Raw genomic sequence first — 22,091 nt, 5'->3', positions numbered from 1 at the left:
CACATTGCCAGTCAGACCCAGGCTGCCCTGGCCAATGCTGGCTGACCAGCTGGGCAGCAGAGAACAATGGGCACTTCCTAGGTCTCTTGAACCAGGGACTGTCAGCCTTCAACCATGGCAGGCTGGTTGAAGGCAGGAGGGGAATGCCAAGCTCATCACTGGAGAACAAGATAGGACTGTCTCCAGAGCTGATGGCTATGTCTGCAGGCTGGCGGTCCCTGGCATGGGTCACAGAGGCACATTTTGAAAGTAGCCACCCTAGGACCAGAGGCTTTTGATCTTTTAAAGGACTGAAAAATTGACTAGATTTTATTATTTACCAGAGTAAAATATCCTGAGAATAAGCGTTGAGTATGGGGAAGCAGGGAGCTGTATCTGCCCAGTGGGTGATGAGGAGCCTGCCTGCATGTTTCCCTGTCCCACTACTTTAGTGGCTCTTAAGAGCAGGAGACCTGCTTCTCCAGTTATCTGTTTAATAACCAGTGTAAAGGCAGCCATATGCCTATATTTGGTAGAGGGCCAAATAGGTAACAAGTATCATGCTATACGCTTTAAATTCTTGATCTCATTTAATCTCCAAAACACCCCTTGCAGGTGACTATCACTATCCTCATTTTTAGCTGTGGTAACAGAGGCACAAAGAGATAAAGTGGCTAGTCTGATCCACTCAGCCAGTATATGATGGTCAGATTTTGATCGCAGGGCTGTCTAATTCCAAAACCCAGGTTCCAAACACAAAGAAATGGTAAGTGTTTGAGGTGATGAATATGCTAATTACCCTGATTTGATCATGAAACATTGTATACATGTATTGAAATTTCACACTGTGCCCCATAAACATATACAATTATGTGTTAATTAAAAATAATAATAAAAGCAAAAAGAGGGTGCTCAACCTCATTAGTAATCAAGAAAATGCAAATTTAAAAACTCGAACCCAACCAAACAAAAGAAGATGTAATCCCCAAGGCAACCACTAAGAAAATAACCCAAAAATATACAGTAAAAGAAAAAAAGGTCTTAAAAGGGTATGACAGAAAATGTCTTTTTAACACAACAGAAGGCAGTAGTTGAGGAACAAAAAAAGATACATCACACATAGAAAACAAGCAGCAAAATAACAAAAGTAAGTCCTTCCTTAACAGCAGTTACATTAAATGCAAATGGATTAAACTCTCCAATTTAAAGGCAAAGACAAGCAAGATGGATTTTTAAAAAGCCACATGATCCAACAATATGCTGTCTAGGAAGACTTTTGATTCAAAGACACAAATAGGTTGAATGTGACCGAAAAAAATACTCCATGAAAAGAATAACCAAAGGAGAGGAGGAGTGGCTACACTAAAATCAAACAAAAGAGACTTTAGGACAGAAATTATTACAAAAGAGAAAGAAGGATAATATATATTAGTAAAAGCATTAATCTTTCAAGAAGATATAACAATATAAACATATATTCACCTAGCTAGAGCACCAAAGTCCATGAAGCAAAACCAGAAAGACTTAGAGAGAAATAAATGGTGCAACAATAATAACTGGAAACTTCAGTATCTCAATTCCAATAATAGAATAACTAGACGAAAGACCAGCAATGAAATAAGACTTCAACAACATTATAAATCAACTAAACCTTTTTTCTACAGCCACCACTCCATGCCCCAATGTGCCCTGAGTTTGAAGGCTGAGGCCACCTGGGGCCAAATGTAATATCTAGGGATGAATAGATTTTAGATGGAGGATGCTAGGATAAACAATAGTGTGATTTATACTTTTAACAAATCTGGCATATCTAAATCCTCCACCATTTGGAGTACACAATAGTTACCATTCACTTAAATTACTTTCTGAATAAGAATCCAACTTAAGGTATTCAGTGTGTAATTGAATAAATATTATAATATGAATTGCATAGGAAGCTGAGTATATAAGATTATAAATGATCTGAAAAGTATTATCAAAATGACAGAGATGACAACATGTTTACATGAGGCAAGTTTAAACCAACCAAAATAAATGAGGCAAAAATGTAAAAATAACGACAACTTATTGCAAAAAATAAAGAAATATAAAGCTGTAATGGAGATGTACATGACTTTAAAAAGATAACTTACTAAAAATGCAAGTATAATGTACTTTCATATACAATGAAAGAGTCTTAAACAAAGGTATGTAGGAATAGCCTGGATGGCCATGCAAAGGCAATCATGTATTGGGCTTTCTGGAAAGAGCCGTCATCAGTTGCGAGTAACACACCAAGCTTGCTAGAGTGCTCTGCACATCCTGCTCTTCACCTCTTGATGTGGGCCCCCCACTTTTGTGAAGTGACAGTGAAGGCCATGGTGTTTGTAATTGGCAGCCTGAACTCCTCCCTCGGAGGAAGGTGAAGCAGCAAGGCCTTGGAGCCTGGGCTTCAAGCCCCAGTGCGCTGGTGAATTTGACCAGAGAGTGGGGAGACGTCTTATCATGGATGTTGAAATTAATGTGAAACTCCGACCTAAATGTCTTTGTCTATGGGCAGAGGGATGGCTCCCTGTGTACTTTGTTCACTACCTCTGTGAGAGAACTAACATTCCCTCTCTCCACCCACAGCCTATGAGCCAGTTCATCTCCCCATGCTGGATTCCAGCTCAGATCCCAGCATGGCTCCTGAGCAGTACAAGATGGTATAGTCAGAGCTTTGGGAGGCTGGGAACTGAGCAGAAGAGTTGGATAGTGTAGGCAAGGAATGATCAAGGCCTCAACTGAAGCAAAATGGAAATGATTTCCATGGCCAGGTGAAAACAACCCTGTGGCATTGCACAGCGGGAATCCATGAAGATAAAGAGCCAGAAGATATGAGTGTGACTCCTGGCTCTGTCACTCTTGATCTGAGTGACTCGAGAAAGTCCCTTAACATCTCTGAGCCTGCTTCTCCATCCAACCAATGGATATGATAATGTCTGCCCTACCTATCTGAGATGGGAAGACAGTGTATGAAAAACATTTAAGAAACTGTCAAAACTTTAAAAAAAAAAACATATGTACAAGCATGTGTATAAACATACAGCTCCGTGGCTCAGGATGAGCAAGAATCAACTGTGCTCCAACCCAATAAACTCTATGAGGAACTGTATTGATTCATTCTTTCCCAAGAGTTTGGCCCGGAAAGCTGTATTTTCATAGCTTGAAGTAAATCTATTTTCTTACTGATCAAAGGTAATACACTAAAGTGTATCACACATTAGAATAGTTTGCTCGTTAGCTTTCCAGGTTGTTTGCAAATCAAATTATTTGGTGTTCTTTTGTTTTTGAGGTATTTGAGTTCCTTGTAGATAATGGATATTAATCCCTTGTCAGATAAAAAGTTTGCAAATATTTTTTCCATTCTGCAGCTTGTCTATTCGTTCTTTTGGTTGTTTCCTTTGCTTTGCAGAAGTTTTTTAGTTTGATGTAATCTTATTTGTCTATTTTTTCTTCTGCTGCCTTTGTGTTTGAGGTCTTCTTCATAAAATCTTTGCTCAGACCAATGTCCTGAAGGATTTTCCCGATGTTTTCTTTTAGTAGTTTTATAATTTTAGGTCTTACATTTAAGTCTTTAATCCATTTTGTGTTGATTTTAGTATACAGTGTGAGAGAGAAGTCTAGTTTCATTTGTCTGCACATAGATCACATAGATATCCAGTGTCCCCCAACATCATTTATTGAAGAGAGTGTCCTTCCCCCAATGTATGCTCTTGTGCCTTTGTCAAAAATCAGTTGGCTGTAAATATGTGGATTTATTTCTGTGCTCTCTAGTCTCTGCCATTGGTCTATGTGTCTGTTTTTATGCCAGTACCATGCTGTTCGGTTTCCAACACTTTGAGTTTATTTTTAAGTTCAGTAGTGTGATGCCTCCAGCTTTATTCTTCATGCTCAGTATTCCTTTGACTACCTGGGATCTTTTGTGATTCCATACAATTTTGGGCTCATTTTTTCCATTTCTATGAAGAATGTCATTGGTATTTTACAGAGATTTCACTGAATCTGCAGAGAGTTTTTGGTAAGATTGTCATTTTCAGAATATTAATTATTTCAATTCATGACTATGTGATGCCTTTCTATTTTTGTGTGTTCTTTTCAATTTATTTCATCAGTGTTTCATAGTTTTCCTTGTAGAGATCTTTCACCACCTTGGTTAAACTTATTCCTGGGTATTTTTTTGTAGCTGTTGTAAACAGGATTGCTTTCTTCATATCTTTTTCCACTAGTTCGTTGTTGGTGTATACAAATGCTATAGGCCTTTGTATGTTGATTTTGTATCTTACAACTTTACTGAATTTGTTTATTAGTTCTAAGAGTTGTTGGTGGGGCTTTTAGGGTCTTCTAGATATAAGAGCATGTCATTTGCAAAGAGGAACAATTTGACTTTCTCCTTTGCAACCTGGATGTTCCTTACATCTTTCTCAATTTATTCCTAATTGCTCAGGCTAGGTCTTCCAGTACCATGTTAAATAACAGTGGTGAGAGTGGGCATCCTTGTCTTGTGCCAGATCCTAGAGGAAAAGCTTTCAACTTCTCCCTATTCAGTATGATGTAGGCTGTGGTTTGTCATATATGGCCTTCATTGTGTTGAGGTACATTCCTTTTGTACCTAACTTGTTGAGAATTTTTTATCATGAAGGGATGTTGAATTTTATCAAATGTTATTTATACATCTATTGAGATGATCACATGGCTTTTGTGCCTCATTATGTTGATCTAATGTATCAAATTTATTGATTTGCATATGTTGAACCACACTTGCATCCCTGGGATAAATCCCATTTGATCATGGTGAATGATCTTTTTAACGTGCTGCTGGATTTTGTTTGTTAGTATTTTGTTGAGAATTTTTGCATCTATTTTCATCAGAGATAGTGACCTGTAGTTTTGTTGTTGCTGTTATTGTGTCCTTATCTGGTTTGGGCATCAGGGTATAGCTAGGCTCATAGAATGAATTTGGGAGAATTCCCTCCTCTTGTATTTTCTGGAATAGCTTAAGAAAAAAATTGTACTATTTCTTCTTTAAATGTTTGGTAGATTTCTGCATTAGGTCCTGGGCTTTTCTTTGATGGGAGACATTTAATTACAGATTCAATTTCATTACTCGTAATTGGTCTGTTCAGGTTTTCCAATTCTTCTTAGTTAAATCTTGGTAGGTTGTATGTGTCCAGAAATTTACTTATTTCCATTAGGTTTGAAAATAATTTATTTATTTTCATTTGTTGGCATACAGTTGTACACATTAATCTCTAATGATCATTTGTATTTAGGTGGTTTCAGTTGTAATGTCTCCTCTTTTGTTTCTGATTGTATTTATTTGAGTCTTTTTTCTTTTTCTCATACTTGGTCTAGCTAATGGTTTGTCAATTTTGTTTATTTTTTCAAAAAACCAACTTTTGGTTTTGTTGATGTTTTGTATTTTTGCCTCAGTTGCACTTATTTCTGCTCTGATATTTATTATTTATTTTCTTCTACTAATTTTGGGTTTGGTTTGTTCTTGCTTTTCTAGATTCTTGAGATGCATTACTAGGTTTATCTGAAATCTTTCTACTTTTTTGATGTAGCATTTTTTGCTATAAACTTTTCTCTCAATATTGTTTTTGCTGTGTCACAAAGATTTTTATATGTTGTGCTTCTGTTTTCATTTGTTACAAGAAAGTTTTTTAAATGTCTTTATCAATCCATTGGTTGGTCAAGAGCATGTTGTTTAATTTTCATGTGTTTGTATGATTTTGAAAGCTCCTCTTGTAATTGATTTCTAGCTTTATTCTAATGTGATCAGAAAAGATACTTGAAATAATTTCAATTATTTTACATTGTTGAGACTTGTTTTATGTCCTAAAATGTGGTATATCCTGGACAATATTCCACGTGCTGATGAAAAGAAAGTATATTCTGGAGCTTTAGGATGAAGTGTACTGTAAATGTTTGTTAGGTCCATTTGTTTTAAAGTGCAGTTTAAGTCCAATGTCTCTGTTAATTTTTTGTCTAAATTATCTGTCTAACACTGAGACTGAAGTATTGAAGTTCACAATTATCATTGTATTTGGGGTCTATGTCTCTCTTTAGCTTGAATAATATTTGCTTTGTATATCTGAGTGGTCCAGTGTTGAGTGCATAGGGGATCATATCTTAATTTAGGACACTCTAGTTTGGACCAATACCAACTTAATATCAGTAGTATTACAAAAACTTTTTTCTGTATATCTCTGTTCCCCCCTGCCAAATTTATGTTATTATCACCAGTTACATCTGTATACATTGTGGGCCTATTAATGCAGATTTATAATTGTTGTTTTACGTAGTTGTCTTTTAAATAACATGAGAAAAAGTGAAGTTGCAAAAAAATTAATAATTACGTATTTGCCTATATGGTCATCTTAAGTACTATTTTTAATTTCTTCATGTGAATTTCAGTTACTGTCTAGTGTATTTTCATTTAGCCTGAAGGACTCACTTTAATAGATCTTGTAGGTTAGGTCTGCTAGCAATTAACTGTCTCAATTTTTGTTTATCTAGAAATGTCTTGATTGCTCTTTTACATTTAAAGGATAGTTTTGCCAGATGTTGAATTCAGTTGACAGGTTTTTGTTTCAGCATTTTGAATGCATCACTCCACTGCCTCTGGCCTCCCTAGTTTCTGATGAGAAATTAGCTGCTAATCTTATCGAGGATCTTTTGTGTATGACAAGTCATTTATCTGCTTTTGGGATTCTCTCCCTGACACTGGCTTTTGACAATCTGATTATAATATGACTTAGTACAGATCTCTGAGTTTATTCTATTTGGGATTCATTGAGGTTGTGATATGTACAGTCATGTCTTTCATCAAATTTGGAAAGTGGCCATTATTCCTTGAAATATTCTTCTCTCCTTTTTCTCTTTTCTTTCTTGGACTTCCTCTATGCATATGTAGGCATATCTAGGAGACATTGCAGGTTCAATTCCAGACCATCACAATAAAGTGAATGTCACAAAAAGAAAGCCACATATATGTTTGGTTTCCCGGTGCAAATGGAAGTTATATTTTCACTATATTGTAGTCCATTGAGCATAAAATGTATACAATTTAATTTAAAAAGACTTTATTGCCAAAAAATGTTGACACCAAGACACTAAGTGAGCACATACTACTGGAAAATTGGCACTGATAGACTCACTTGACCCAGCATTGCCACAGATTTTTAATTTGTAAAAAATGCAATATCTGCCAAGTGGAATAAAGTGAAGCACAATAAAGCAGAGCTCAATAAAACAGGGTATTCTTGTACTTGACAATATCCCACAGGCATCTTAGGCTTTGTTCATCTTCTTCATTCTTTTTTTTTTCTGTTCCTCAGACTGAATAATTTCATTTGACCTTCTTCACATTTACTAATTTTTTTCTTCTGCTAGCTCAAATCTGCTCTTGAGTCTCTCTAGTGAATTTTTTATTTCAGTTATTGTACTTTCCCAACTCTTGAATTTCTGTTTGGTCTTTTTATATAATTTCTCTGTATCAAAGTTCAGTATTTGATGATACATCATTCTCCCAATTACCTTTAGATCTTTGTACATGGTTTCCTTAAACCTTTAAATATATTTTAGATAGCTGATTTAAAGTCTTTGTCTAGTAAATCCAATATCTGAGCTCCATTATGGACAGTTCTACTGACTGATTTTTCCCATCAAAAAAAAAGCCATACTTTGTGTAGCTTTGTTTCTGGACAATATTTTTTGTTTCTTTGCATGCTTCATAATTTTTTGTTGAAAACTGGACACTTTGAATTGTATAATATGGCAATTCTGGAAATCAGATTTTCTCTTCTTTCCAGGATTTGTTGTTGCTGCTTGTTGTAGTTTCCATCATTTATTTGTTTAATAACTTTTCTGAAATAATTTTTGTGAGTTATGTATTCTTTATCATCTGTGGCCATTGAAGTCTTTGTTCCATTAGCTTAATGATCAGTTAGCTATTTGACAGAGATTTCTTTAAATACCTGGGGGCAAGGGGTGCTCGCATATCTTTGCTGTGTGGGTGTGTTGAAGCATGCCTTCAAGACTCAGCCCAGAAGTTTACAACCGTGTTTTAGCTTTCACTTTCTGCTTGAGCAGAGTCTAGAGGTTGGCCTTAGGTTAGAGTTTCAGGTCTTTTTGGGTCTTTCCTGATCATTCACACAACTCTGGCATGGGTATGTGTATGTCAGAGCTTTTCAAAGTCCTTACTCTTCAAAGCATCTTGTTTACCAGCCTTTTCTCCAGAGCTTTAGGTTAGTCTATTTTTTGCTCCAACTATTATCCACTGCCTGAGGCAGCAGTGAGTAAAACATTTTCCTCTAAATGTTTTTGACAAAATTCCACAGATATCTGCTTTAGCATTGGAAGAGTTCTGGGTTAGGTGAGATGAAGGCAAGCCTTTGAACCAGCTTTTGGGTAACTACCAAATAGGTCAAAACAAATAATTTTAGCTATTTGCAAATGAGGTCCATTGTGCTTCCTACAGTAATGATACTGTCACCAGGGCTGTCATTTGCAAGACTCTTGCTAATTGGAGAGTTGGAATGGGACTAGGGTAAGTTAAAATGCAGCAAACCTTGCTGTTCTTACTGAGACTTAGCTGGGTTTTCCTGATTAAGCATTCCCCTGGCTGATGCAAGCTGTTGGTTAGTTTCTAGAGTTCCAAAACACTGATTTGTCACTTTTTTGTTGTTGTTGCTGCTGCTACAGGAGACAGAATTTTGAAATGTCTTACTCTGCCATTTTAACTGACACCATTTTCCTCAGCTATTTATTTTAAAAATGAGTGTTCTGTATTATATTTAGCATGCTGAGTATGGGGTTTTTTTCATGAGGGGATTTGGGGAGCATGTAATCCATAATGTTCCTGGAACTGGAATTCACCAGTCATTTTCAATCCACTTCAGTTTGGCATCCTACTCCACTCCTACAATGAATCTATTCTTGTTAAGGTTATAAACAACTCTCCTTTGTCAAATCTAGTAAATATTGTCCTCTTCTCAACTGTCTAACTCTCTCATCAGCATTTGACAGAGTGAGACACTACCTTGTGAAAACACTAAACCTGTTTTGGCTTTTATGATACCATATTCCCCAGGGTTTTCTCCCATCTCTCTGCCCATATTTGGTTAGCTCCCTATTTTAGTCCATTTTGTGCTGCTATAACAGAATACCACAGACTGAGTAATTTATAGTGAACATAAATGTATTTGGCTTACATTTCTGGAGGATGGGAAGCCCAAGAGCATGGCACCAGCATCTGGTGAGGGCCTTCATGCTATGTCAGCCCCAGGCAAAGACAGAAGGGCAAGTTAGGGCATGAGAGAGCATGCAAGAGAACATCAACCCTGCTTTTATAACAATCCAATCTCACAATAATGACATTAATTCATTCATGAGGGCAGAGTCCTTATGGCCTGATCACCTCTTTAAAGACTCACATCTCAATACCATCAAAATGGCAATTAAATTTCAGCATGAGTTTTGGAGGGGACATTCAAACCATAGCACTTCCTTAAGTAAACTTTGGTCCTCCTTATAACAATCTTTAGATGTTGGAGGTTCTCATAGTTTGGTCCTGGCCTCTCTATTTTTCTATTCTTTTTTTTTTTTTACATTCTTCTCAGCGGTCTATAAAAGTTATATTCCTAGCCAAAACTCTCCTCTAAACAATATAGTCTTACATCCAATTCTCTTCTAAACTTCTCCACTTAGATGTATTTCTGTCATATACCACAAGGGCATGGCACCATGAAGTCTGGCCTAGGTCTAAGAACTAGCAAGACTGGAAACTTGGGTTTGGCTTAAGTTTCCTTCTATCTGGTTCCAATAATGGTCCAGAAATTAAGAAGATCAACTGATAAAGTGAATGCTTGGTTTAAGAAATTCACACCAAGGGTTCTTCAAACGTACCATCTTCCTACTAAACTATAAAGCCCTTGTCTTTTTTTAACTGGGTTAGATGAGTACTGAGGGTATTTGGCAACTAGGTGCTCATCAGTGACCTCCAAGAAAACAGTTTCTGTCACATGACAGTGGCAGTGGTTACTGAGGCCATATCATGATGATGAGTATAAACTGCTCCATTAAGAAGCCTGTGATGCACAAGAGAGCCTTAAAAGAAGAGTCACTGAGGCCTCACTAAAACAAGGCAGCACATGTGCATGAGACTCTCACAAAGGCCAAAGGTGTGCACTGAGATGGGAGCTGGATTTTGAAACAGATGAGGACAAAAAAAAGGTTGGAAGAAAAGAAGTGTTGGTCAGAGGTAGGAGGGCGTCATCCAGCAGCACCTTCTGGTGAGCTGAGATTACTATCGGTCCTAATCGAAAGTCCAGGGTTTCGAAGGACGGCCTGTGGTTTCCAGCCTGAGACATACAGTGATGAGGTTGACAGTATAACTGGGGAAATAGGGAAGGAAATGCCATCAGTGAGAGGATGGAAAAGTGGGGGACTGCACCATCTGTGCCAATTTAAAAGAATTAGGAAGTGAGAGAGGAGAACAGGAATGGGGAACATGGCAGAGAGGCACAATGTGGGCATCAGTTAGAATTCTGTGGGTTATGAGTCACAGAAAGGAAATCCAAACCAGCTAAAGCCAGAAAAGAGAATTTATTGGAAAAATCCTTTGTAAGCTGGAGGACCAGGTTAGAAAATGGACAGAATGGTAGTGGCTCCAGAGAGCCTAAAAGCAAGAAGCACAAGTATAGTCTTCTTGCAGGAAGAGCCTGGGGAGGAAACCCCTGCAGAGTGCCACCTGTGGAAAAGCCTTATCATCACAGCAGGTGTCATCACTGCCACCAGTGCTGAGAAGTCGACTGTCCATCTCTGGGTCACACTCAAGATGAGATTCAAAATCCAGGCAGGGTCATCTGCTCAGCTGAGCCTCAGTCACATGACCATATCCAACTGCCTGCCAGGGATAGAGCAGATCCATTCTTGTAGCTTCCGAAGAGGGAGATGGGGAATTCCTCCAAAACAAGGAGGGGCTAGATATTGTACAGCCAAAAAACAAATTCCATTCCACTATAACAGATGAGGTGAAGAGGAGGCGTAATCTTGAGAGCAGGAAAGACTTGAGGGAGTTTGTCAACTTGGAAAAAAAACACCAATGAGGGAGGGATTAAAGATGCAAAAGGAGGGGAAATGGATAGAAAAGCAGGAGGAAGTTGGCTGGGTGCAGTGGCTCACGCCTGTAATCCTAGCACTTTGGGAGGCCGAGGCGGGCAGATCATGAGGTCAGGAGTTCAAGACCAGCCTGGCCAACATAGTGAAACCCCATCTCTACTAAAAATACAAAAACTAGCCGGGTGTGGTGGCACGCACCTGTAGTCCCAGCTACTCAGGAGGCTGAGCCAGAACAGTTGTGTGGACCCAGGAGGCAGAAGGCAGGAGGGGGAAGGGAAGGGAGGGGAGGGGAGGGGAGGGGAGGGGAGGGGAGGGGAGGGGAGGGGAGGGAGGGGAGGGGAGGGGAGGGGAGGGAGGGGACGGGAGGGGACGGGAGGGGAGGGGAGGGGAGAGGGAAGGGAAGGGAGGGGAGGGGAGGGGAGGGGGGAGGGAAGGGAAGGGAAGGGAGGGGAGGGGAGGGGGGAGGGGAGGGGGGAGGGAAGGGAAGGGCAGGGAAGGGAGCAGGAGGAAGTTACAGGAGGGATCAAGGGTGTGGCACCTGCTCAGAAGAGTGGGGCAGGGAAGAATTTGACTGTGGCGAGAGGTGTGAGCAATGAGAGAAGGCACCTGGGAAATTTCCATTCTTTCTATCTGTTCAACAAGCAGGTATTTTCTCGAGGGAGAAGGCCTGATTTTCAATAGTGCAAAGCTGATCAAAATGGTGATTTATCATTTTCTAAAATCTGACTCTTTACCTAAAATCTGACTCTTTACCTAAGTTTCAAGGAAGGGAATCATTTCAGACCCACTTCCTTGTTGGTATGGTTGTGGAAGGGCAGGGGTTGCCTTTGGAGCCTGGGCAGCTGATGCAGTGACCACCCCTCTTCTTTTCTAGGAAGGGGAGCAGCTTTTGGGAATCTCAGTGCATCATGTTCCCAGGACCCAGAAACAGGACTGCCATATAGCAAGGACATGTTTCACTCTTTCATCTCAGCCTCTGACTCCTGTAAGCAGGGACCCTGCCTAGCCCAGGGTGTCAGACCTGCTAAGCTAGGGTCCCTCCGAAGCTTCTTTCCAAGGTACCCTGTGAGAACCCAGCACTCACAGGCAGAGCCTGTGCTACTATCAGTCCCACACTCACTCTAATACAAGCTTCCCCTTGTGAGAAACCCACAGACTTTACAGCTGAGTAAATTCTTTACCTGAAAGCTGTTCAATTCAATGAGGAGCCCAGATAGTTGTCCAAGTGGATCAAAGAGTCCTAAGTGAGTAGTATTTCCCTGAATCCAACATTTACAGAGGCTTAAAATTGAGTCTGCAAGCTCTAAAGCCCAAGTGTAGTAGGCATGGAACTGAGCCACTCTGAGCCTGCTTCCGAAAAGGACTCACTGCCCAACTGCAGGAGTGAAGTCAGCTGACAGCTGCTAGCTGTTAGCTCTTTTAGGGTGAGCCTTAGCTTTCCAGCCAACTTCACTCTCTTCTTGGGTGGCTCCCAGCCAATGACTGCACAAGTCCTGGCCACCTCTGCCCAAAGCCAGACCCCTCCAGTGGGTTATCTGCTCGGAGTGCCAGTTGGGCTGGCAGCAATACTGTCAGGTATGCAGTGTGCTCTGATACCTTCCTCCCTGTCCCTGCTTCCCTCCTTTCCTGAGCAAAATGTTAATCCCTAAAAAAACTCTTATCTCAGCATCTGCCACTGGAACCCAGCTGAGGCACCACTCATTCATCTATTCAGCACACACTAAGCATCCTCTGACTTAACTGTTGCAAAGTTAAAGGTGATGTGTGACAAGTGCTACAACAGTGGTTGGAACAAAAGGTTATGGTTACGGTGCCTGAGCCAATGCAGTGTCCCTAAGCCACCTTTCCCGCAGACCAGGGCTGAATGACTCTAGAAATCATGCCCAAGGACACAGGTTGCAATCCAGGGGCTTTCCAAGCAAAGCCTCTGTTCTCCGGTCTGAAGTCTCTTGCTTGGTATGTCTGGGTGGTTTCCTAGTGCCTAATTCTGTGTCTTTGTCCTTCTGTCCAGGATCCCAAGACAACAAAGACCCAAGATATGTAGAAGTCCAGGCTTTAGACCCCTTCTGGGGTCCTGGGCTGTCAAAGGGAGGGTATGCCATGGGCTGCAGGGTATGGGAAAAACTGAAATGAAAAGCCAAGACAAGGGGACAGAGATGGTGGAGCCAAAGGGCAGAGACAGACTTTAGGCCCAAGGCAGCAGAGCTGAAGCCAGGAGCAGTGGGTAGAGAGAAAGGCCATTCCCTCTATGACAGAGCAGCCTGCAGTGCCCAAGTGCCCAATGGCAGGAAGACCAAGGACAGGCTTACAGTACAAGCAGGGCAAGGCCACCAAAGTGGCACAAAAGTTCACCTTTGATGAATCCCACACAGTTTCCCAATTTAAAAATCTAGGAAGAATTTTTTTAATTCAGCATATGATAGGTTTTGTATATAGATGATATTTAAATTATGGGTGAGGGGGCAGAAAAAACTCATACTCCTCTAAAGATCTCGCAACAGGCCTTGTAGAAGGTCCCCGTGGCCTTGGGCATGGATGAAATGGGAAATGTTAAAGGTGCCGAACTCTAACCATACAGCACTGAGCGAGGAGGTGGTGCTGGAACAAGATCTAGAGGGATGCATCAAAGTTCAAGAGGCAAAAAAGGGCAGGCAGAGTGGAGTGTGTATCCAGTGAGAATGTTGGCTATAGTAATGAAGAGGACCAACTATGAAATGACTCAATACAGTATAAGTTAATTTCTCTTTCTCTCAAGATGCTTCTGGGTTGACAGTGAGGGCTTGGCTCCATGCAGTCATTCAGGGCCCCAGACTGCAGGGATTCTACCATATTCTACATGGGAATTCCAAAGCGGTCCTATCCCAGTCAACCAGAAAAGGGAAATGAGCTTAGAAGGGTAGCAAGAGAAGGAGTCCTGGAAGCCAGGCCTAGAAGTAACCACATCACTTCTGCTTATGTATAATGGCCAGGATGCAGTCACACCTAACTACAAGGATGCTGGAAATGTAGAACATCTGTGTGTTCCCAGGAAGAAGGGGAGAACAGATTCAGGTGGAGAGCTGGCACCCTCTGCCTAGAACAGGGAGTCTACAGTGACTGGGGCAGACAGAGTGAATGTGGTGGAAACGGGCCAGAGGTGTGCTGACAAATGCTTAACAACCAGCTCTGTAGAAGAAAAACAAAACAAAACAAAACATCTAAGCTCTGATTTACTGCACTTGCTGGTTTTCTTGGTGTAAATACTCCCACAACATTCAATTTCAAACTACCAGCATGATGTCACTGAACATTAGAGTTGAGAAGAGATGCATGGCAGCAACCCAGTATATATTATCCACTATGTAGAAACAATAGATGTCAATTACCTTAAGAGTAATAAAATGTAGTAAAATGATTTGGAAATTATGAGCTTTTAGTGCTTGTTACCTTTGTCTTAAATAGTTTATTTACTTATAAGTTTATATACATTAATTTCTAATGATGTTCTTGCTAAACAACTGGCTTACAAAACTCCTGAAAATTTAACAATCAGTTATGTCATTGGCACTCTCCAGCTGGTCCAGCCCACTACTGGGATAGACAGAAGGAGAAACCAAAGTATGAGGGTGGGAGCTGCCCATGAAGACCTTGAGTGGCATGCAAGGGATCTGCGGCATCGACCTCCTGGCAGCAGGAGGGTGTATCCAACATTCTCACTGGATACACACTCCACTCTGCCTGCCCTTTTTTGCCTCTTGAACTTAGAGTGCGCTAAGCAGGCAGGCTGGGGACCCAGGTGCTGGTGACCCCTGGGCAGGCATCACAAAGCCAGAGTAGCATTGTTTCTCTCCTCTGCCTCCAGAAGGGCTTACTCTGGTCCCCTGTGCAGCTTCTGGAACAGGGGAAGCAGGGCTCTGCTATCTATATGTCGCCTTTGTGCAAATTAGAGGAAAGCTCCCTCTTCTAGCTGCACACCTCCCCACCTCCCCACCTCGCCACCTCCCCATGCTGGAACGCAGGGCTTTGCCAATGGAGCCCAAATTCAGCCTCCTTACCTCCCTCTACTGGACACCTTTGCGCAGTGCACAGACTATCCAACAGCACCTGTGGCTCTGCGTGGCGTTGTCTCAAGTTGGGGCTTGGGACAGATGCCCTTTCCACTTTCTGACCAGGAGATTTATTGGCAGATGTGCCTCTCCCTGAGAAGAATCTCCCTTAGGATGGCAGCCAGCAAACACCCCATGTGCAGTTGTCTTCTAAAGCCGTGGTTCTCAACCCCGGCTGAATCCCTAGAGGAGCATTTACAACTCCCAACGACAATAAACACTCCAGGCTAGTTAAATCAGAGCCACTGGGGGCGGGACACAGGAATTCACTGTCAGAGCTCCCTAATGTGCAGCCAAGGTTAGGAACTACTGTTTTGAAGGTATCCTGGCTCTAGGCCAGTTGATGCTGATTGGCAGCCATCCCACCAACAGGTGTGCATTTCAATAGATGCCTTCCAGAGACTTCTGTCCATTCAGTGCTCAGCTTCTGTCCCTGAACAGCCCTTAGAAAATACTGAATGATTCAAGGCAGGAAACCAGGTGAAGGCAGACCTAGGACCACTGCTGGAAAGGGCAGCACCGTGCAAACAGGCACAGGGCAGTGGAGAAGGAGGCATCTGTCTCCGCTGCTAAGCTAGACCTGTATCTCCCACTCCTTGGTCTTGGTGTCCCACTTATAAGTGAGAAGAGTAGGGCTGGTTCTTCAAATAAAAGCTTATAGGAGGTCACATGTTCAACAGATCCCCTTGCCCTGCCCTTGTCCCCACTCCATCCTCCCACAAGCCACCCCAGAGGAAGTGGGAGGCTCCCAGGGCCCTGCAGATCAGGGCTGGTAAACTTCAGGATGGAGGGGCTCCAATTCCTGCCTCTGTGGACCCTTCATCTCAGGAAATACTGAGAGCACAGTCTGAGGGTGGAGAGGAGAAAAGAGCTACTTTGCCCACCTGCCCCATTCCCCCAGCCTTCTCAGACACAGAACCCAAATCAACTCCTGCCCTTTTCCCAGCCTGACTTCTGGGGTGTGAGCTCAGAGCCTGTGGTTTTGTCCACTTCCAGCTCTGATCCCCAGAAAAGCAGGCGAGTGAACACAGTGACTTAATATCATCAGGGAAAACAGCTGCACAGGAAAAGCGCCTGGGGGTGGTTTCTTAACCAAAACAAGCGTGAGTGGACCCAGACTAAGTCTCAGGGCATTTTCTTGCCTCTGACTTGGATAAAGTGGTCCAGGCTGCATTACTCACAAATGGCTTCCTGATTGCTCAAGACATTGTCACAGGCCACAGGACTTGCCCTGTGACCCTGGTGTCAACATGAGGTTTTCTAGCTTGATATTCTCCCCACTCCTCATGGGTGGCCCCTGTCCCAACCAGGGCTTGTACCTGGCCTTAAAGGAAAAGGAGGTCAGTTCTGTCATTCAGTGGTGTTTCTTGGATCTGCCCATCAAGCCAGAATTTCCTGCGAGGCTTCTGGCCTGAGTCAGCCTGGGACTCAGGGAGGGCGTACAAGAGGGGCAGTCCAGGGACATAGATAAGGGCCCAGGGGAAGTGCTTAGTGGCTCATTCTGCTGGTAGAATCAGGAGAATGTCATTGGGGAATTGACCAAAGAAGGACAAGGCAATGTGAGGAAGGGCATTCCAGACAGAGGGAGCTACACGTGCAAAGACACAGCTACATGTGGAAAAACACAGAGGCACACGAGAGCAGGGGCTGCACATGCAAGAACAGGAATACACAGGAGCAAGGCATGTGCAAAGTCACTGGGGCACACAGGAGCAGGCGCTGTATGTGCATATGGTTGTATAGAGCATCGGCAAGAGATAGGTCAGAGAGGAGGCCATGGATGCTACCATGAAAGAACCTGGAATGTTATGCCAAGGTACTCATTCATCCCTCTGAGGAGCAGCTAAAGACCAGAACAAGTGACGTGATGCTGAGTAAGAGAGCTTTGTGTCCATGGACTGTACCTTCTCCCACCAACTCGGCCATGTGGCTCACCACATCCTGGTGAGTCTTTCTTCTTACTCGGCAGTCCTCCCCTCTCCATAGGGCACACTCTTCCCTAGGGAGGACTGCCACAGTGATCTCCTGGTGGGCTCTCTCCCTCTACAGCTGCTAAAGTTGATTACATACCAACAGGACACTTGGGGATCTGTGGACATGGGGCACTCGAGGGAGTGTGGAGGGTCAGATGGAGGCCATGGCCATCTGAGCAGGGGAGGGCATTGTTCAAATCCCTCTTTACAAGCTACTGAAAGGGTCACACAGTTCTCAGGCCAAAATAGCCAGACCCAAGCTCAGATGCCTAAGAGGATACATGGAGTGATTATCAGGGGCACAGAAGCAGGTCACCATTCAGCAAGTTCATCGGGGGCTCAAGCCAGGAGCTGTTACCATGCAGTGATGGGAATAGGGTGGAGAGGCTGGCATCACAGAGCAGCAGGAGCTGTAGACACAGCCCTGGGTTCTGGTGCCCGCCCTGCCGCTCGGTACTGTATGACTTTGGGCAGGTGATTCAACCTTGCTGTGCCTTATTTTCCAGATTTGAAACGCTATATATATAGCACCTGCTTCAGGAGTTTGAGAGTTAAATGAGATATTGAATGTAAAGCACCAGCCTCAGTGCCTGACACATAGTAGGTGCCTAATAAATGATAGCTATTGTTATGATTGCATTCCGTGGGTAATTTTTAACATCTTGAGGCTGGATTCCCCTCCTCACAAAGCCCCAGTATGCACCCTTTAAAATTATGCCAGCATCAAACAGAAACATGGCAATTAGCAGAGATTCACTATTCAATTCAGATCTTCCTATGAAGAGCCCTGAGTTAAGTGCTTCCTGCCCTCTTATTCCTGTCACCTTACTAAAGAGGCACAAATAGTATCGCTAACAGGCATCTTCCTGTTGGGAGTCTCCTGAGGAGTTTACATTGCTGGGCTGCTTGCTCCTTCCCAGACACACCTGACTTTCAACACGTAAAACAGTGAGCTCATAAGCGGGTCCCCGCGGGCTGGGCCCTGGGGGGGTCTCGGCTACCTTCTCACCAAAGCGTTCTCCCACCCGGGCTTGGCAGGGAGTGCGGCTCCCTGGCGGCAGCTGAACGGCGAATTTCCTCCAGCCTCAGCAGAGGATGGCCGGAACCCCAGTACCCTCTCCCGGGCCAGGACCGCGCCCGGCGTCTCTGGGTGGCCCCGCCCCTCTCGGCCCCGCCCCGCCCCCGCGCTCAGCTTGGACAGCCACGCGTGCGCCCAGGCCAGGCGGAGGGACTGCCCCGCCCTGGTCCAGTGATTGATCAGCAGTGATTACTGAGGCTTTAATGGTCCGCTTGGATGGGAATTAATTCTGCGATGGATAAATAATGCATCGAGGTTTAGGTAGTCCAAGGCGAGCAGTCCGTCCGGAGCCGGGAGAGGTAGCCGAGGGAGCCTGACGGGTGACGCCAGCGGCCACGGGTCCCCGAGCGAGCAGGGCATGAGGGGCGACTGGGCGCGAGGACGAGCAAAAGCAAGTGGATGACAGCATGAACGGCCCCGCGGGGCTGGCCGGACGGCTGCAAGAACATGCTGAGCCCAAAGATCAGGCAGGCCAGGAGGGGTAAGTCCAACTTTCTGGGGTTTCTCTGGGCACCGAATGTGCCTCTTGGCAAACGTGCGCGGACACTTGGCCAGCTGTCACGCCGTGTGTCACATGGGGCGGGCGTTCTGGGACCATTGCCGCTGAATAGTGAGCATCCTCCCGAGGAAGTGCCCTTCCTCGTGAAACTCCTGGGCTGGGTGGGGACGCGACCTGAAGTTGTAAAAGGGCGGTGGCCGGCTTAGTGCCCCAGTGGGTGTGCACACTTCGCCCCATATTCCACATTTTACAGAGGCCTTCGGTCGCTCCAGGTGACCTGGTGGCAACTTTAAGGAAACTTTGCTTCTTCACTAAAAAGGAAATGCCCAAGATTTGCCCTGTGGCCAACACAGAAGCACCCCTTACCAGGGAAGGCAATGCCCTGGCTTCTAGAGACAGCTGGGTGCAAGCGAGGGTCTTCATTCCTGCTGCTCTGCAGACAGTATTTCCTCAAGCAGGCCAGGGCCAGGCAGGCTTTCTTGCCAGGAGAACACCCAGAAAGCTGCAGGGTCTGGGGGCAGGATGGGTGGATGGGGGAGCAGACTCAGACCAGCAAGAGATGGGGGTCAGGAGAGTCCAGGACTGGGCTAGCCAGCCTGTGTCCAGCCAGCGACCCAGCACAGTGACCTGAAGACTTGGCCACTGTATGGGGCTAGAGACAGCATCTCCACGGACAACAACTTCTTAGCCACGGAAAGTGTCATTTTGAATGAGAACATCTGTCTTTTACAAAAATAGAATGTCTTTTCAGGTGGCCAGTATCTGGGAGGGCTGAGCTCCTTTTGTAAACAATGAAGTGGAGGATGGGTCTTTGGAGGTGGATGGAGCATTTGCCTGGGAGCTTGGAAACAGTTTGTGTCTTACCAGGTGTTTGCAGCTGGGGGCCTCCAGTCTCCTGTGGATTCACAGGGAACACACCCGTCTTATTAGCACACTGCAAGCACTTGGATGATTTTCCTGGATGGGACCGGCCTTCCAGTGTGTTCCACAGCCGTGGGGTGCTTTCAGATGGGCTGAACCCTGTGTACCCCAATGGGCAAAGGAGGACCTTGCATGGCTTTGCTGAGGAGGGGGCAAGTCTGGTGATGACCCAAGGGATAGGACAGGCCAGATGCCTCTGCAAGAGCTTAGTTCCACCCTCCCACTCCTGTGTAATAAGCTGGCCACTGGCCACATGTGGCTATTAAGCACTTGGCATGTCACTAGTCCAAATTGAGAAAAAGACACACCAAATTTTGATGATTTAGTACAAAAAAAGAATGTACAATATCTCATTAATAATTATTTTACTGAAATGACAATATTTTGGATATATTGGGTTAAATAAAATCTATTATTAAAATTAATTTTACCTGTTTTACATTCTTTTACTATAGCTACTAGAACATTTACAAGTACATATGTGACTCATATTATATTTTTTATATTTCTATTGGACAGTACTAGTAAGAGACCAGTGCTTCAGCAAAGGGGCTTACAGGCAGCCTGTCTTTGAAATCCAAGATTTCTCATAAATGTTTGTTTTAAGTCAATGGTTCTCAACCAGAAGCAATTTGCCCCCCTAGGGAACATTTGGCATTGTTTGGAGTATTTTTGGTTATTCCAGCTGAGGGGTGCTACTGGCATCTAGTGCGTATAGGCCAGCCATACAGCCCTCTTCCAGTCCTCAGTGTTCCATAAGCCTTCCACCATGGGGCTTTTGCACAACCTTCTTTCCCCTGAAATACCTCCCACATTCACATGTGTGCACATTCATGCATGTATGTGTGTGCACATGCATTCATGCATGCAAACATATACACACATCTTAACTCTTATTCACCCTCCAGTTATAGTATAGTTCAAGTGTTGCCAGCCAGGGAAGTCTTCCCACACACCCCAGTCTAGGCTGGATCCTCTGCTCCATCTCTCCTTTTCTTTATGGTATTTACCATAGGTTGCAGTTGTATACTCCTGAGTGTGACTGATTGGTGAATATCTGTCACTTGCGTTGCTCCATGAGCTCCATGAGAGCAGGAACCATTTCTGTTCGGGGGCATCATTATACCCCCAATGCCAGGTACCTGGTGGACACTCAACCTGTGTTTTTTGAATGAGTGGATGAATAGCTGGATAGAGGAGAAAGCATTTGCCTGGGTGGCTGGAGCATTGTCTCTACCCAAGCTGGCCCAGTACTTAGGAAATTTGGCCTCACCTTTCACTGACTCATATGTTGCAAATATTTTCCCAATTTGTTGCTTGCCCTTTATTTTTATATTAGAGTGGTTTTTTTTCTAGATTTACTTGTTTTTAACTTGTATATATTTTCCTTTTAGAATTTCTGTCTTTGCAATATTTCAAAATAAAATTGTTGTTGCTATTAAGGAGGCTCCTTCTTTTAAAGGAAATCATCAGACTGATGGGCAAAGTTATAGGAGCTTTAACCATCTCCTGTAGCAGGAGTGTCAATGTCTCAGGAGTCTTGATGAATGTTCAGAGCCTGGACAATACTTTGAGGGTGGGGAGAGAAAGCTCTATTAGTGTGATGAAGTACCTTCAATGGCCTTATTCTTGTGATTGTCCCACAAGAAAGTAAAACAACATTTATTGTGCACCCATGCTCCAGACACTTTTGTTGTACCTCATTTAATTCTCATGACTACACTATAATATGATATCATTGTTACCATTTTGACAGATGTAGAAGAATCATGGTTGCCCAGCCAATAAATGTGGGATGTAAATTTGTCTGTCCAATGCTAAGGCCTCTGCCTTCTCCCTAACCCAACACTATCTGAAGACCACTGCACCTGGCCCTGTACATCTCCATGAGAGCTGTAAGTTCTTTCAGTGATAAAATGCAATGATATTTTTAAGAAGGTGCATCTAAACACATGGAGATTAGATCTAGACAACTCACAGAATGTTTAAGGTTGGATTATTGATACCTAGCAGAAAACTAAGCAAATAAAAAAGTAAGGCAATTATGAACTCCACAGAAAATAGAAGTGATTCATGAAAGAAAAATTATTATCATATACAACATACCTCAAGTGGGACTAGCAATTAAATGGTGCTAATAATGGAAATTCTGTTGTTAATCTAACCAAAATCATAATATAACTAATTGGGAGGGTGGAGTGGGTGCTTATGGATGGTGGGGAAAAGGGTGTAAAAGAAACAAAATCTCCATCTTTTATAGTAAGAAGTTAATAGATAACACTTAAAAGGAAAAAATCAATAAATGGTAATAAATAAATACTATCTGGAAACATAGAAGTAATACCAAAAGAACCAATGACAAAGGTTGAAAGTGGCTGCCTCTGTGGGGTGGGGAATGGAAGTAAAGGGAT

At 43.4% G+C, this 22,091-nt stretch overlaps 1 protein-coding gene across 10 annotated transcripts in view; it reads left to right on the top strand.

Annotated features, from left to right (window-relative positions):
• ARHGAP22 (Rho GTPase activating protein 22) overlaps positions 1-22,091 on the top strand; it is a 209,292-nt gene that overhangs the window by 32,779 nt on the left and 154,422 nt on the right. For 2 of the 10 annotated variants that reach the window (XM_054436173.2, XM_054436170.2), the window contains exon 1: positions 18,350-18,741. The exons of 6 other annotated variants lie outside the window; for them this stretch is intronic. In XM_054436173.2, coding sequence (XP_054292148.1) covers positions 18,708-18,741 — 34 coding nt within the window. In that variant the 5' untranslated portion in view covers positions 18,350-18,707. Of the gene's footprint in view, positions 1-18,349; positions 18,742-22,091 lie in introns of those variants that run through there. 2 more of the 10 variants (XM_054436177.2, XM_054436175.2) reach the window with 2 other exon arrangements.

This window comes from Pongo pygmaeus, chromosome 8 (genome assembly GCF_028885625.2).
Source record: "Pongo pygmaeus isolate AG05252 chromosome 8, NHGRI_mPonPyg2-v2.0_pri, whole genome shotgun sequence".
Taxonomy (NCBI): Eukaryota; Metazoa; Chordata; class Mammalia; order Primates; family Hominidae; genus Pongo; species Pongo pygmaeus.
The sequence above is the reverse complement of the archived record's forward strand: the minus strand, read 5'-3'. Positions and strand labels throughout refer to the sequence as shown.